This window comes from Bubalus kerabau, chromosome 4, assembly GCF_029407905.1.
Source record: "Bubalus kerabau isolate K-KA32 ecotype Philippines breed swamp buffalo chromosome 4, PCC_UOA_SB_1v2, whole genome shotgun sequence".
In the NCBI taxonomy this organism is placed as follows: Eukaryota; Metazoa; Chordata; class Mammalia; order Artiodactyla; family Bovidae; genus Bubalus; species Bubalus kerabau.
Window position 1 is genome coordinate 175169877 of NC_073627.1, and position 18016 is coordinate 175187892.

At 47.9% G+C, this 18016-nt stretch overlaps 1 protein-coding gene across 1 annotated transcript in view; it reads left to right on the top strand.

Moving 5' to 3' along the window:
• The first annotated feature begins 580 nt into the window (after positions 1–580).
• Positions 581–18016, top strand: part of PAPPA (pappalysin 1) — a 235890-nt gene continuing 218454 nt past the window's right edge. Inside the window, exons 1-2 of the mRNA XM_055579788.1 lie at positions 581–791; positions 5156–6218. Coding sequence (XP_055435763.1) covers positions 581–791; positions 5156–6218 — 1274 coding nt within the window. The remainder of the gene's footprint in view (positions 792–5155; positions 6219–18016) is intronic.

The window sequence follows — 18016 nt, forward strand, 5'->3', positions numbered from 1 at the left end:
TTGCAGTTCAATTCCACTTGCTTGTGTTGCTGCTGTTGAACTTACAGAAATGATTCTGCAGGGGTGGGGCATATCTTCAGATATCCCAGGATAATGTGTGTGGCACGTGGCACTTGGTGTAGTAATGTGATTAAGAAGTTGGGTCTGGGACTCCTATGGACATGGAGTCTAAGCTGTGTTGCTTTGGACAAGCTGCTACCTTTCTGAGCTTCTGTTTTTCTCTGCAAAATGGACTGCATTGGTAGTTTTGTGGTGAAGACCAAGTGAGAGAATTCACATAAAGCACATGGCGCTTAGTATGCTCTAAACAATGTGAATATATTAATAATATAATGGTGCTCTTATAAGGAGCAGAGCAATAGAGAAGTGTCCCCCTGCATCCCTTCTCTTGCCTCCCTTGTTTGCTCCCTCCCTTCCTTTATTTTATAATTTTAATGACAGACTATATGCAGCACCTGCAAGGTACCAGATGCTGTGTTGGATGTTGGGCGTTTAGAAATGAACCAGAGAGAGATATAGTCAGGAAGCAGACACTGAATGCATAATTACCAAACAGATGTCTAGGACAGGGAGGAGCGTGATGATTGTGTGGGAGGAAGACCCATCTATACCTGGGCTGGAGTGGCGTGGTCACAGCACACTGCCCCGGGGCAGTGACAGTGCAGGGATCCTGAGAGTGATCCTGACCCCAAAGCCCGGACAGCTCTCCCGGAGTGGCCCGGGCAGAGGTTTTGGGAAACTCCCTTCTGTGTTTGAACTTGCCCCCATTGTGCATGCCCTCTATCTCTGGGGTGAGTTGAGACCAGGAAAAAATAAAAAGAGAAAGAGAGATACAATAAAAATAAATACACATCAAGCTTCTGCTGGGCTGTGCAGCCCTTTCACAGCAAATCTGGCTGCCAGCAGATAGGGACACATTAGAGAGACTAGGGTTCAAGTGTCTGATGCTGGCCATGAGACCCAGGGCAGCCTCCTTCCCGGGCCTCTACTTCCTCATCCGTGCAGGTGCCCCAGACAGCCATTGGCTGGGGAATGAATGGGCTCTGGCGCTTTCATTGCCTGCTTGCACGTGCTTACAGCTCTGAGGCAGGCTTATGCTAATTAGGTTAGATGGTGTGCAGGATTGCCCGTGGCCATTCCGTGAGGCTGTGTCCCCCGGGATCAACCTCTAGTCCCTCCCAGATGGTGCGACGTTCAGACTGACTTACTGTTTCTTTCAGTCTGTCTCTATCTTCCTGGAGAACTGCGGGGAAGGATGGGGTGGAGGGGTACTGGCATTCACCCATGTCGTCCAGAGAACACTGTTCCATGTCTGGTGTGGAGACACACAGAGGACGTGTCCTCTAAGCACACAAGAATTGGCGCTGACGTGAGGCATTTGATTCAAATCAACACACATTTTTGAAGTATCTCCTCCTTACAAGGAACCATTCTCACAGGGAACAAAAGAGCTCTTAAACTGTAGCAGGGAGATCATTTACTCCCAACTCCTCCTTTCTCAGAAAAGGGAAATAAGGCCTGGCAGCCAAAGAGGCAGGGTGACTTGTCCCCGGCAAGGTCATGCGGCAGACCGAGAGCCCAGATCTCTGGTCCCAGCTCTCCAGTTCCAGGCTGGTGAAACAGCGGTGTCTCCCATTCAGCCCTCTGAAATGTGGCTGCTGTTGATTACTTTATTTTTGCCCAGAAATAAATCCCATTCACCACTACAACCCACCCCCATCCCCCCATCCCTATTGAAATTCAGTGATTTCCTTTCACCACTAACACCCCAGGTAAATATTTCCCTCTGAACTTCTGAAGCCACTGCTTCAAGGTTCTCATTTCCCTTACTGTGTTTCCTCTTGGTTCCACTGAAACCCTCCCTTTGCCCTTCCTCTGCCTCCTGGGGCTAAGCTGCCTCTTGGTCCTCCACTCCATGTTGCAGAGTCTAGCCATTCTTGTTGATTCCCTCTTTTCTCTCAACTGCAAACAGAGATGGCTGAAGCCTATGTACCCCAGTCCCAGGAAGGTCCTGAACTGAGGACACCCTACAGATGTGTACACATTTTACCTTGCTACCCCAGCCAGCCACCTTCCAAAGGCAACAGGAAAGCCAGGCCTGAGAGCCCCCGGCCAAATAAAAACCTGCAGAGAGAGAGAAAGAGAAAGGATCCTGTTCCAGATGTGAATTTTCTCACTAGAAGAATTTTCTGTTCCGGGGTGAGGTAGGGGGGTTGTTAGCCAGAAGCGGAAGAGAAGGTGAGCAGAGAGGTGGGAGGTGGCGAGGGCAGGGACGGGGGCGGGGGGCAAGGTCAGGGGGGCGGGGGGTGAAGTCCAGAAGCCTGTTCTCTCATACTTCACATAGCTCTCAGTGCAAGACATAGGGGAGCTCATTCCAAATGTGGAGTCGGAGCTTTCGCCTTGGAGAGGTCAGTGGGGAGGTAGCTTTTACCACGCAAGTCTCGTGACAGTAGCAAAGCCAAGGGGAGGGGGGTTGGGCTATGATTTCTGAGTAGCATTTGCCAGTAAATTTGAGGAGGACTCATGCTCTTTGAGCCTTCATCCTACCCGCTGTTGACACATCAGCCACCTTGTCTTTAGGGTGCCTACTCTCTCTGGTGTTGCTACATTTTGTTTTCATCCTTCCCCCCTTTTCATCCTTGACATCACTCTGAGACCCTCTAGCATTTTAACAATGTAGTCCCATCTGGACAGCCACGGTGTGCCAAGGATGGTGTAGCCACTATGTCTTTTAAGCGTGACAACATGTGTAAAGAGAGATAGAGAGGAGGGGATTGAGATCCACAGAGGTGAAGCGATTTGCCCCGGATGTATGGCCAATAATTGTTGTCATCAGAATTACCCTGACGCCAAAGGTCCTGCTCTTTGTATCCGGCCAAGAACACACTCTGTCTTCTGATTCTCTCTGTCCTTTACCCAGGGAGTCCTAGATTAGTGCCTCTGCTTCTATTTCACCTTTTCTCTTCTCCCACTCTGTTCAGAATCATCCATGTGTGCATTTGTGGGACACTTGCTGAGTGCCTGCTGTGTACACCCCATAGTGCAAGATGCTGGACAGGGTAGAGGTGACCCAGACAGAGTCATCATTCTCAAAAAATGTCATGTCTAGGGGAGACTCCAAAACCAGAGAGTAAATATCCAGTTTCCTAAAAGTACAAAGAATTCGGAGGAGAGAGTGATTATTCCTCACAGGACCATTAGGGAAAGCTTCCTGGGAGAGGTGGTTTCTGTTTTAGCCATTGGGAAACCTGGGATCACAGAAAATCCCCCGTGGAGCAGGCGTATGAGGGAAACCTCATTCATTCCCTTCCCTTGCCAGGGAGAGAACCAAGACCCACCAATTCTTGGTGTTTCATCAAGGCCTGAGAGCAGGTTGATATTGTAGGAGACCCTGGCCATCACTTGAAAGTTGGTAGAACAGGGAATGGTGATAGGGGAGATGTAGGTGGACTTTGAAGCTTGGCCAAAACTACCATCCATGTCAGCTGCTAACAGATTACACAAAATTGAAGGCCCCAGTACCCACAAAGAAGTGCAAAGTGTGTGGGCCTTCTCTATTGATTTTGCTAGAAGCTCTCTGTGCTTATTTGATGAGTGCTAATGGCAGAGGTACACTCAAAGTTATGGTGACCGCAACAATTCTCCAGCTGAAAGTAGGGACTGTCCTCCTAAATGAGCATCTTTTATTCATTCTCCTATCCCTGCTCTCTCCTCCCACCTAGCCTCATACATCATCGAACACTTAGAGTACATTCTTAATTAGAAAGTCCTCTTCCCCATCCAACTGCTTGCCTGTGCCAAGGACACTGGGTGTATTCCATAAAAGCTGGGAACAGGAGTTGATGAGAGTAAAGAGACTTAGATCCAGAGAGAATCTACTTAGTGACTTCCTGGGGTTTCCAGGCTAAGTCTAGAGATGTCTAGCTTGGAACTTTCCCAGTCAACTGAAATTTGGGACAACCCAGGCAGGTGTTTTTATGCAGATGGACCCCTGGTGACACTGATGGGGGAGAGGGAGGTAAAGTTAGTACCTAGGACGGTGATCCTAGGGTCTGATGGATCTAGGATCTAGTTACCAACCAGTTGACCTTAAACCATTCATCTCTTTACCCCCTTCAATTCCTGTTTCCTCCTCTGTTAACTTAATATCATCACCTTGAGGGTGCTAAATGGGTTCAATGAATTAATGCATATGCAGACCTTCACACAATGCCTCACTTGTGACAGAGGCTTGGTTTTACTTAATGACAGAGTCCCCAACATCTTTTTATGCCAAGAGGATGACTTTTACTTTTTAAAATATTAGCATTGATGTTAGAGAAAAGCAGGTTTGAACTGGGTCTCAGGAAATTTGTCGGTGACGATGTAACCTAACAAATACCTTCCATTTCCTGGGTCTCAACTCCCTTAACTTTTGAGTGAAGGAGTTGGAATTGGTGATGTTTAAAAACCTTTCCAGCTCAGATAGTAAGTACGCCTGGCTTTCTTGGGGGTGAATGTCAGAGCTAGTCAGGGCTACTGTTACGATAGAAGCTTTGCAGCCCATGACCGTCACTTCTCCAGGCAACTTTCCCGGCAATTCACCACTGATCACTGATGAGAGCCGGTGGCTGATGCACTCCTAGTTATGGTGACTGTAGTCGGAGCTGCCGAAATGCACCTTCTGTTGAGCATTTTCTCTCTGATTCTTCTCTTACCTCTCCCTCTCACCATGTATGTCATTCTACACTTAAAATACACTTTTAATTAAAAAGTCCTCTTCCCCATCCAATGGTTTTGCAAAATCAAAGATTTTCAGATTTTAATTATTAGTAGTATTACTGTTGTTTTCTTTAGCTCAAGTATGTATTCTGCAAACAAATGTCATTTTTTGTGTGCCCCATACTCAGAACCAATCAAAGTGAAACCACATGGGTTAAAGTTGTGGTCACAACCTCCCAAAGCTCCCTCATCCGTGTTCTCCATTCCTCTAGCCCTCACCTTGCCCTCGGGGTGGTCCCAAAGGCTCAGCTGGTCACTGCCAGGAGGCCACTGAGCGCAGTTTGTGAACTTCCTCTTCTAGGGCATCCTGATAGGAATTTTATCAGAAAGAAAGAACTCTCCCCTCCTTCCTCCACCCTTTATTTATTCATCTTTTTCTTTTGGGGCTACATAGGGCTCTATGACAAATGTTCTTATGCCTCACGTGACCGAGGATGGGTCGTGGGCATTCACACCGTCAGTGACCAAGGCAACAGAGACCCACGCTACTTTTTCTCCTTGAAGACAGACCGGGCCCGGCAAGTGACCACCATCAATGCCCACCGCAGCTACCTCCCAGGCCAGTGGGTATACCTGGCTGCCACCTATGATGGGCGGCTGATGAAGCTCTACATGAACGGTGCCCAGGTGGCCACCTCCGGGGAGCAGGTGGGCGGGATCTTCAGCCCCCTGACCCAGAAGTGTAAAGTCCTCATTCTGGGAGGCAGCACCCTGAACCACAACTACCGGGGCTACGTGGAGCGCTTCAGCCTGTGGAAGGTGGCCAGGACGCAGCGCGAGATCGTGCTGGACATGGGGACCCACGGCCCCCAGGGCCCTCTACCTCAGCTCCTCCTGCAGGAGAACTGGGACAATGTGAAACGAGCCTGGTCCCCCATGAAGGACGGCAGCAGCCCCCGCGTGGAGGTCAGCGGCGCCCACGGCTTCCGACTGGACACCAGCTTGGAGCCGCCTCTGTGCGGGCAGACGCTGTGCGACAGTCCCGAGGTCATTGCCAACTACAACCAGCTGCCGCGGCTCCGCCAACCCAAGGTGGTGCGCTACCGCGTGGTCAACCTCCACAACGACGGCCGGGAGAACCCCACGGTGAGCCGGCAGCAGATCGACTTCCAGCACCAGCAGCTGGCCGAGGCCTTCAAGCACTATAACATCTCCTGGGAGCTCGAGGTGCTGGAGGTGAGCAACTCCTCCTTGCGCCGCCGCCTCATCCTGGCCAACTGCGACATCAGCAAGATCGGCGACGAGAACTGCGACCCCGAGTGCAACCACACGCTGACCGGCCACGATGGCGGGGACTGCCGCCACCTGCGCCACCCTGCCTTCGCCAAGAAGCAGCAGAACGGGGTGTGTGACATGGACTGCAACTACGAGCGCTTCAACTTCGACGGCGGGGAGTGCTGTGACCCCAATATCACCGATGTCACCAAGACCTGCTTTGAGCCCGACAATCTGCACAGGTAAGGGAGTCGAGCTCCTCCCCCTTTTACCCATGGGTATGGCTCCTAACGCCCAATGGGGCTGTGGGAATTTCCCAGTTTGCAAGGCAGACTGGACCAAGTAATCACAGGACTGCATGCAGGGTTGGGCTTCCCAGGTGACTCCGTGATAAAGAATCTGCCTGCCAATGCAGGAGAGGCGGGTTGGATCCCTGGGTCAGGAAGATCCCCTGGAGAAGGAAATGGCAACCCACTCCAGTGTTCTTGCCTGGGAAATCCCACAGACAGAGGAGCCTGGCGGCCTGCAGTCCATGGGGTCGCAAGGAGTCCGATACAATTTAGCGACTAAACAAATATGCAAGGTTAGTCCATTACCGAAATATTTCTGCATCGCCTCCTATGGGCTCAGAGGGAGTTCTCAAGATCCTGTCTTCTCAAAAGGCTCAGAGTCTAGAACTGGACCACCTGGGCTGAGTACTAACAGCTACAGTTATAAAGCACTCTGCCATCCAGTGCAGTGGTCATTAGCCACATGTGACTGTTTTTAAATTAGTGAAGATGAAATGCAGTTTAAAATCCAGTTCTTGCATTACACTAGCCACGTTTTCAGAATTCAGTAGCCACCTGGAGCTAGTGGCTACCATACTGGATAGAGTCATATGACTGCTTCTGTGCTAGCAGAAGGGTCTGTTGGGCAGTTCTGGTGGAGCTGGGATGGGCTGGGGTCAAACAGACTGCATGCTTTTTCTGTCACTATGTCATGTCTGAATCTTTGGGACCCTGTGGACTGTAGCCTGCCAGGCTTCTCTGTCCATGGGATTTTCCAGGCAAGAATCCTGGGTTCAGGTCTCTTCCCTTACTTTGTGACCTCTTACAGATGTCCTCATCTGTACAATGGGAATGACAGTGGCACCTACTTTGTGAAGCTGCTTTGAGGATCAAATGAGGGCCTGCAAAGCAAGTCTCTCCTAGGGGCTAGCAGGTGACTGCCTCTTGATGAGTGCATCTGCCGCTTCTTGAACAATGAAAGGCAGCATGGAGCATGCGTAGGAGGTCAAAGAGGAACAGCGGACTTACAGCTTGAACATTTTAGGGAAAGCTTATGTACGGTTTGGACATCAGAGATTGAGTAGATTGAGTTGAGGTAGAAGGAGGATACTCAAGGCAGAGGAGCTTCACATATTGCTGAGAAGAGGGTGGAAATGGTGGAGGGCAGATTTTCTGTCTAATGCCTGACTTAGCCTCTGCCTTGTACTACAACTCTGACCAGCAACCCCCCAAGACACCCAGAGGTAGACCATAGGTGATCACCATTTGATGTGGTACCCAAGGGGACTAGTTTTAAGTCAGAGAGACAGTCTGCATCCACTTTCCTGACTTCCCAGATTCATGCTGAACTTTTCCATTCTCTCCAGCTCACAGGACCCTGGCCTTGCTGATGGCTTGATTGGTTGGCTCATTTGCCAACCTCTGCGGGTTTTCTGCTGACTCTTCTCTTTATGTCTCTCTCACAAGAGCCAGGGCCTCCCATGCACCGACAAAATACCTATGTACAGAGGAATGACGATGCTGGCAAGAGAATGTCACGCCTGGCCCCAAGCCAGAGAGCACGTCAGCTCAGCCTTCTGGCACCAGGCGGGCCCCTGGACTCTTACCTTGGCTCTGAGATGGGAGCAGCCCATGTAGGAAAAGCCTTGGTGTGTGGCAGGTTCCTTCCAGGTCACCATGCACTTTCATCTGTGCTCTAGTTAGGCTTTGATGGCCTTTGATGAGAATGACTGGACATTGTATTTAACTGATAGGGCCTTAGAGAGTGAAATGACTCAACCAAAGTCCCAGGTCAGGAAAGACATTTGGCTAAATCACAAATGCAGGACTTCTGAGATGAATGTGATGTATGCTCTCCTGAGCCAGACCCCAGGAGTTCCTGGGATGCCCAGGTAGAGTGGGCGTGGGAGGATAGATGAAGAGCCAGGAATACTGGAAGCCACTCATCTATTTGTCCATTTATCCATTTATTCACTCATGCAACAAATGTTTATTCAGCACCTTCCCAGTGCCAGGAAGGTGAGCTCCTGTGTCCCTGCTTTGCGGAAGGAAATCTAGGCTTCAGAAGAAGGAAGGGAGTGACCCCCAGTCACTCAGCTAAGGCATAGAGAGCTTAGATTTGAGTCTTGCTCTGTTGACTCCACAGTTCCCATGGAAGGGAGGTATTTTTAAATCCAAGGAGCAGTAAGAGGCAGAGTCAAAAAGCAGGAGTGATTGTAAAGCCTTTGGGAGAAAACTGCTGAGTATGATTGGGTCAGGACCAAGGGCAGCTGACCTCTGTGGTTGGGGTGCCGGGGCCGCGGGGCCCGAGGTTCCAGAGAGCTGACCATCAGCAGATAGTGCTGGCAGGTGCCAGTGGCCTCCTCTTTTCTAAGTCACGGGACCACACGTCCAGAATGTCCGTGAGCAGCCATTTGCCAGCGGTGTGACCACTCACACCAGGGCCTGTGTGTTTGCTGGCTGGAAAGTCCTGTGCTCCAGGGAGCCCCACCGGGGATGTTTCACCTCCTGATGAAGCTGGGGGGAGGGGCACAGCATTCTGGCTGAATCCGCTCTCCTGTGTGCAGAGAAAAACCTGTGGAAATTTGCAGAGAAAATACTTGCTTTGTGACATTAAAAAAAGAGGGAGGGCTGGGGGGAGGAAGAAATGAATGAAAAAGAGGAAAGAAAGGGAGAGAGGGAGCTAGGAAAGAAGGACGGCACCTGTAATATAAAATTAGATTGACATTGTCTCGATGATTTTTAATGAAGAGGTGAACTTGTTTTATACACAAGGTATGCTCCTGCATTGCCTGCCTCCCACCCTCCCTCTCTCTCAAAGGGTAAAAACAATAAAGATAATATTTCAATCACTACTTCTCAATCTATGGTAGAGAACCAGTTTTGTTTCCTCTACGTTGCCAACCAATTCTTTTGTAACACACAACAAAAATGAACTGCTATGAATGAAGTATCCCCAAGAATGGTGAAGCAGTGTCAAGAGTTCTCTAAAAGTTTCTAAATGTTGTCTCTCCACTTCTATACTCATTGTGCCATAGACTAATGAGAAGTGGTTGGTGCACAGCTTACTTAGAGTGGCACTGAGTAAAATCCATCATCCTGACAGCTTATGTAGCAGTTCCTTCGAGTAAACTAAGATCCACCAGTGATACAGTCGTGCAGACTTCATCAGAGAATTACCATTTCTTCTAACACATTCGAAGTCATTCTTTACCTACTAATCCTTGGGCCCCCTTAGTCCATGTTCTCAGGAGTTCATGTGTTACAAAGCTCACCCAGTCCTAGCAGAAGGCTACAGAAGACATCGAAATGATGTTAGATGTCAGACCTAGAAACAGCCTCAGAGATCGGTGGGTCCAAAGCCTGCTTCCCTCATAGAGGGAAGCTGAGGCCTAAGCTCATACAATCCATTAGTGATCAGAATGAGGTTAAGGGTCCTCTAGGTTTCTGAGGCCCAGTCATCTACTGTGATGAAGCTTCTCAGGACTGTGCTGATGTTCTTGCTTTTCACGGATACCTGCTCCCCCACTCTCTGACCTTGCTCTCCTCTTCTGAGCATTTGGGGTCATGAAATGCTGAGATGAGGGAGTTTGGAAGAGAATCAGATAAGGACTTTGGGTGTCCATGAGCCTCTGCAGAACTATTAGAGCTAGATTGGCTGTGGGTTTTCCTTGTTAAGAGGCCAGGATAAGGATACCTGAGTGAGGATATGGACAAAGAAGGGGGCTAGGGAGTGGATGTGGATGAGTAAACAGAACACTGAGAAAGCGAGTCCTCCAAGAGGATACAGCCTCAGCAAGGGGTTGGGGAGGGATGGGATGAGGAAGGGCTTGTGGAATAAGGAGTCACTCAGTATGGCTGGGGTCTGGAGCATAAGCAGAAAGGGGTTCGGTTTATCTCGTGAAAAACTAGCCTGCCTCTATCCCTTCTTTCATTTCTTCAGGCCCTCCTTCCTTTCCTCCCTCCTTCCTTCCTATTTTGCCTTCTTTTCTCTTTAAATGTTGAATGCTCCTTTTGTGCCAGCCCTGTCCCTGCCCTTTTGGAGCTCACCATCCAGTGGATATCCTGGCTTCCCTGGTGGCTCAGACGGTAAAGCATCTGCCTGCAATGTGGGAGACTTGGGTTTGATCCCTGGGTTGGGAAGATCCCCTGGAGAAGGAAATGACAACCCTTTCCAGTACTCTTGCCTAGAAAATCCCGTGGATGGAGGAGCCTGGCAGGCTACAGTCCATGGGGTTGCAAAGAGTTGGACACCACTAAGCAGCTTCACTTTCTTTCTTTCTTTCTCTTATCCAGTGGATAAGAGAGGTAAGCAAACAAGGCATCACGATCCCTGGTGTGAAAGAAGGATCCCCGCCCCCAGTCTCAGCCAAGAGGGGCTGTCTTGGAGGGGAAGCACAGGTCTTTTTATTGGACTGGACAGTTATAAAAAGACATTCCAGTGACTCTTGGCCGTTCCCTACAATAGTGGAGACAAGCCAGGTAGGCAGGACTTCATTTGCAGCCATTAGAAATGTCTACAAACAGGTTAGAACATACTTGGTGCATCTTTCTATAAATGAAATGAAAAACCTGGATGTTAATAGAAAGCCCCGGTATCAGGAAATCCAGGGGCAGTTGACGCTTTGGGCTGGGCACACTTCATGGTGAGAGGATGTTGCAACACACCCACCAAGTTCCTGGTGGACCCCTTCTAGCTGCAAGCTCTGGCATCGTTAGGTGAACTTCACTTGAACATCTGTTCCTATGGAATAGGACAGGTAAAAGGAGACCTCCCAGACACCCTGACGATGGCTCACAGGGAAACGTTTTCTTTGTCTTCTCTGCATTATTATTTTTAATGTAACAAGGGCAATCCCCTGGGGCCGTGCTTTGTTTCTTTGGACCCAAGTGGGTGTTGCTGGAATCTTTGGAAAGGGCTGGAATAAGCCCCCAGGCAGTCTATGTGACCCCTCTGCTAGTGTCTGTCATCCTCCTCAGTCTCTTCTCCTGCCCCTTATCTGAGGCCAGTAGATGGTTTGCCTTCCAATGAGACCCTTTATTGGGTTTTTTTTTTTTTTTTTTTTTTTACTTCTTTTCTAGAATGATCTCACAGAGCATGCACTTTCTTCTCTTCCATTCCCTGCACATCTAACACAGTTGCTTGGAATCAGGGACTCTCTGAGCTGAAATGAGCGGTGGAGTGGTCCAGCCCCCATGACCATAGAGGGGCAGTGCTGACCCAGGCCTCACAGAGAGAGGGGGGCCAAGCAGAGCACAAGTCCTGGGGTCTCGTTTCTTCCTCCCGAGGCATTTCAATGCCCTCCATTGCCTTGATGTCTTAGCAGCTGACTACTTGGAAGCACTCTGTTCAGGAAGGCTGTGTTCTTATTCATCATCCATATTTTGGTAAGGGACTTTGCTATCCAAGGGACTATGAGAAATGCCCTAGGGATCAAAGATATGATCCATGTCCTCAAGGTATCTGCATGCTGTGGTTTAATGACATTTTGTTACAGTCATTCAAGAGATGGCAGGAGAGCAGATGATTCGCTTCCAAATGAACCAGACAGATGATAAGACTTACATGAGCTCTGAGAAAAGGCAGATTCATAGCAGTCAGGAGCAATCAGGAAAAGTTTTCTTGTAGAGAAGGTATACAAACAGGTTTCCAGCATTTGTAGGGTCTGGAGTGGAATAAAAGAGCAAGGTAGGAGTAGAGAGATGGAGGTGGGCAGGTGTGGGGAGGGTATAAGAAAGAGGTGGGGTAGATGCTTGAGGCTTCATGCAGGTAGATGCTCTCTCTTGATCATCAGGTTACGAACCTCCCACAATCAGACTTAGAAAGAATGAGAGAAGAATTCAGGGGAAACAGATTCGAGCCCTGACGTGGCAGCTTCTTAGCTATGCAAGTCTCTTAATCTCCTCGGGCCTCCGTTTCCACATCTGTCCAAAGGGAAAAATAGTAACAATGGTATTTGACTGCCAGGATCACACGATTGCCTCGAGGGTCACACAAAATAACATCCCAGAAAGAGTTCTGGGAAGAGTTAACCAGCACGCAGATGAAAGAAGGCATTGTTGTTTTTTTCTGTAACTTTGTTCATCCTTTTCCAGTAATCATGTAAGAGAAATTGCTTGGAATTTTATAATCAGAATATCGGAGTTTATTTAACGTGACTAACATTCATTAAAGCAATAACAGCAGTCAGGCCTGGTGGAATGGAGAAATGAGGGGTGTTGGAGACTGACCAGCGCTTGAGTCTTGGTTCCTTGTCTGCCTTGGCTGATCTTGCAATAACATGACTTGGGTTCTCAACGGTCACAGTTGGGTGTGGCATGTCAGGAAATTTAAATGGAGCCATGGTGTGTGAAGCACCTGGGCCAGTGCCTGGCACATAGTAGGTGCTGGGAGGCTCCCCTCCCTGCCCCCAGGCGCACGCGGGCTCCTCTTCTACCAGCTTTGTCTTACGGAGACTGCAGGCTCATAAGGAAGGTCTGGCTGAAACTGCGGTGCGCACACTGAGGGCATTTGTTCAGATTACTTCCATTCTCAGAATACTTTTTTTTTTTTTTTTTTTTTTGAAGACTGACCACAGAATTGGCTTTTTAAATGAAGACCACATAACTTCTATCAAACTCATTGAGCTCACACACTAGTTTACTTTGAAAACACCCCAGATGTCTGTGTTAGAGGATACATCTCTGCAACACGGAACGATCCCCTCAGTGTTGAGGGGGGTCATAGTGAGTGGGTAGCTGATTTAGTCAAAGCTCCTAGACTTTTCGACCATGTCCAACCCACATGTGTGCCTGAGTGTAGATATGCAAACACCCCATCCAGGCCCCCTGGTCCACATGGTCTGCCGTCCTCTGATTCAGTCTGAGATTTCCTCATGCTTTTCTTCCAAACAAAGCCCATCTCGACTCACAGGTTCTGTCTGTGACCCACGAACACTTGTGACTTTGGTCTTTGAGAGCAGACTAGAGGGGTGATAGAGAGCAGGAGAAGGATTGCTCATGGTCCCTGAAGATGTGGTTAATAAGATGCTCAAGACAGTGAGGAAGAGTGAGGGATCGGGCAGTCCAGAAAATAAATAAGAACACAAGTTTCAGACACAGAGGGGATGTGAATCAAGCCACTTACTATTTCTGTGACGTTGAACTAGTCTTTTCCATGATCAGAGACTCAGTTTTCTCCTCTGTAAAACCAGGAATGAAAGTAACGTTGGGTGGTTTTAGAGGATGTCACAAAAGTGTACCCAGTCAACCCTTTCAAACAGCACCTGGGACTTAGTGACCGCTCAAAGTAACAATGGTTGTTTGGAGATTTTCCCAGAAGGTTTATGGGAAACCTTCTGACCTCTGACATGCACATGCCCAAATTCCTAGCCCCTCTCAGATTCTGAGCCCCTTTGCTACAACCTCCGTGCTGGACTGGGAGTTGGATGTGACCTAATCACTCCGTACTACCAAGGGCTCTTGGATTTTGACACCTGCTGATTCCATTTTTATTTTTATTTTTTAAATTTTATTTTATTTTTAAACTTTACATAATTGTATTAGTTTTGCCAAATATCAAAATGAATCCACCACAGGTATACATGTGTTCCCCATCCTGAACCCTCCTCCCTTCTCCCTCCTCATACCATCCCTCTGGGTCGTCCCAGTGCACCAGCCCCAAGCATCCAGCATCGTGCATCGAACCTGGACTGGCAACTCGTTTCATACATGATATTTTACATGTTTCAATACCATTCTCCCAAATCTTCCCACCTTCTCCCTCTCCCACAGAGTCCATAAGACTGTTCTATACATCAGTGTCTCTTTTTCTGTCTCGTACACAGGGTTATTGTTACCATCTTTCTAAATTCCATATATATGCGTTAGTATACTGTATCGGTGTTTTTCTTTCTGGCTTACTTCACTCTATATAATAGGCTCCAGTTTCATCCACCTCATTAGAACTGATTCAAATGTATTCTTTTTAATGGCTGAGTAATACTCCATTGTGTATATGTACCACAGCTTTCTTATCCATTCATCTGCTGATGGACATCTAGGTTGCTTCCATGTCCTGGCTATTATAAACAGTGCTGCGATGAACATTGGGGTACACGTGTCTCTTTCCCTTCTGGTTTCCTCAGTGTGTATGCCCAGCAGTGGGATTGCTGGATCATAAGGCAGTTCTATTTTCAGTTTTTTAAGGAATCTCCACACTGTTCTCCATAGTGGCTGTACTAGTTTGCATTCCCACCAACAGTGTAAGAGGGTTCCCTTTTCTCCACACCCTCTCCAGCATTTATTACTTGTAGACTTTTGGATCACAGCCATTCTGACTGGTGTGAAATGGTACCTCATAGTGGTTTTGATTTGCATTTCTCTGATAATGAGTGATGGTGAGCATCTTTTCATGTGTTTGTTAGCCATCTGTATGTCTTCTTTGGAGAAATGTCTATTTAGTTCTTTGGCCCATTTTTTGATTGGGTCATTTATTTTTCTGGAGTTGAGCTGTAGGAGTTGCTTGTATATTCTCGAGATTAGTTGTTTGTCAGTTGTTTCATTTGCTATTATCTTCTCCCATTCTGAAGGCTGTCTTTTCACCTTGCTAATAGTTTCCTTTGATGTGCAGAAGCTTTTAAGGTTAATTAGGTCCCATTTGTTTATTTTTGCTTTAATTTCCAATATTCTGGGAGGTGGGTCATAGAGGATCCTGCTGTGATGTATGTCAGAGAGTGTTTTGCCTATGTTCTCCTCTAGGAGTTTTATAGTTTCTGGTCTTACGTTTAGATCTTTAATCCATTTTGAGTTTATTTTTGTGTATGGTGTTAGAAAGTGTTCTAGTTTCATTCTTTTACAAGTGGTTGACCAGATTTCCCAGCACCACTTGTTAAAGAGATTGTCTTTAATCCATTGTATATTCTTGCCTCCTTTGTCAAAGATAAGGTGTCCATATGTGCGTGGATTTATCTCTGGGCTTTCTATTTTGTTCCATTGATCTATATTTCTGTCTTTGTGCCAGTACCATACTGTCTTGATAACTGTGGCTTTGTAGTAGAGCCTGAAGTCAGGTAGGTTGATTCCTCCAGTTCCATTCTTCTTTCTCAAGGTCGCTTTGGCTATTCGAAGTCTTTTGTATTTCCATACAAATTGTGAAATTATTTATTCTAACTCTGTGAAGAATACTGTTGGTAGCTTGATAGGGATTGCATTGAATCTATAAATTGCTTTGGGTAGTATACTCATTTTCACTATATTGATTCTTCCAATCCATGAACATGGTATATTTCTCCATCTGTTAGTGTCCTCTTTGATTTCTTTCACCAGTGTTTTATAGTTTTCTATATATAGGTCTTTAGTTTCTTTAAGTAGATATATTCCTAAGTATTTTATTCTTTCCGTTGCAATGGTGAATGGAATTGTTTCCTTAATTTCTCTTTCTGTTTTCTCATTATTAGTGTATAGGAATGCAAGGGATTTCTGTGTGTTGATTTTACATCCTGCAACTTTACTATAGTCATTGATTAGTTCTAGTAATTTTTGATTCCATTTTTAAAAGGTTTCCTTTACTCCCAAAGCATGGCATGTACGAAGTGCTAATGTATTTATTTGCGCAAGAGTTAGGCAGCAGGTCACATGGAGTGTATGCATTCCCATCAAAAAACACAGGCCTCTCGGGGTCCCAGGATCCTACCAAGAAATTCACCTGTGAGCATCCTAGGGAGGGGGCTGGGAGCCAGGCCGGTGCCCCCAAGGGCCTCAGGACCCACTGGGCAGGGTAGGATGGAGCTGGTCTTCTGTCTGTGCCTGGGGATCTGGCCACAGCACACCCACCTGAGAGTTTACAGGTGAAGGTTGGACCCTTTCCTCCGAGACACACCGGGGAGGCCCCACCAGGCGGGGGCTGCTCCCTCTCTCACCCCTTTCCTAGATGTATGTTTCCACCCCCAGCGCCCTGGACAGACAAATAGAGCACGTGGTGCCCTTTCAAGAGCCTCAGTGGGAGGCGGCTGGGTTTTCTCTGCCCTGTGTCTGGCTCGGTCAGCACTCTCATTCTCCTTCCTCCATCCGCGGGTGACGCTGACCACTCATGACGGCCTCAGCGCTCAGTCAGATGCCCTTCCAGGTTAAGAGACGGAGCGGCCGGGCTGTGAGGAAGGGCTGAACAGACACCGGTACATTTGGTTTCCGTAAAATACGTTTCCCTTGATTGATTTCAGCCCAGCTTGTACCTGCCTGCTTGCAGCTGGCCAGTTTTCCACCTCCTGAGAGGGAACCCCCCCACCTCCACTCTCACCTTCTGCAGACACAAAACCACGGTGTGGACAGCAGCATGTAGCTCACGGGTTTGTCTGTAGGCACCGAAGAGGCTCCTGTTTCTTCATATTTATGGAGGGGTGTTTTCTTTTTCTCCATCCCTCTCTGCTTCTCTTTCTCCCTCTTTCCCAGAGTCTATGTTGTTTTGTGGGTCTGGTCATGATGGGTGGAAGGTGAGGGGGTTCGTGTCCTCCGTTTCAAGCTTCTGATGTTCGTTGAATCCAGCCTTTTTGGAGCTCAGACAGCCAGCCATGGCTCTCAGACTTGAGCTTGGCATCTCGCTACTGACCCGTGTTGATGGCCACCGAGGGCAGTGGTGACTGTCACTCCACCAAAGCCTGGAGTGTCTCAGAATCTTGCAGAGTTGGGGGAAGGCAGACATGAGGGAGTTTGCCTGTGGATTGGCAGAGCATGTGGAAGGAAGGGACTAGATCCTTCCAAGTAACTTCAAAGCCAGAACGGAATGAGTCACTTCTCTGACTTCAAATTCTGCCTCTGTGAAATGGGAGGACTGGGACAGACGAGCTAGGAGAACTGTTGCATGCTCAGGCATTATAGTCCAGGCTTGTGGGGACTGGGGCTAGAGGGAAAAAAAAATGGAAGGAGAGAGGTGCTGACTATTGGAAAGTACAAACGCATCAATGCTGGGGACATTCAGGGAAATGAGAGACAGTCCCTACCTTCAAAGTATCTGCCAGGCCCCATGTCTAATTGAGCAGGACATGTAGAGAGCAGCAATGAAGGAACAATTATACTCTGTGACAAGTTGGAAAAAAAGCCCTCCCACTGTCACCCCGGTCCCAGTAGAAGCCTCAGGAAAGAGCCCCACCTTGGGCAGTCTGCACCTCTGCTCTTCTCTTTTCCCTCAGGCCCCGAACGTGGCATCCTTTCCAAAAATCAATTTGAATTTAATTCTTCTTTCGACAGCCTGACATAGAGTGTCATACTTTCCAGCATTATTTCTCCATCTTTGAACCCTGACTTTCACATGACCCTTGGAGAGCTGTCTCTTTTAAATCCCTCAAGAGACCCAAGTTTGTGGAAGTTACTAACTAGGCTTGTGCAGGATCATGCAGAGATGGTATGGATCTCTGAGAGATGACACTCATCTCCTAGAATGACTGGGTAGTTCTTACTTTAGATGTGTCTATGATTTGCCTAAGGTTAGGTGATCTGTCTCTTGTATTGTTGTAAGAGGGGTTTGCTATGACCGATGTGTTCTCTTGGCAAAAAAAATCTCTGTTAGCCTTCGCCCTGCTTCATTTTGTACTCCAAGGTCAAACTTGCCTGTTACTCCAGGTATCTCTTGACTTTCTACTTTTGCATTCCACTCCCCTATGATGGAAAGGACATCTTTTTTGGTGGTGTTCTAGAAGGTCTTGTAGGTTCTTCATAGAACCATTCAGCTTCAGCTGATACTGCGAAAGATTAAGGGCAGGAGAAGAAGGGGGCAACAGAGGATGAGATGGTTGGAT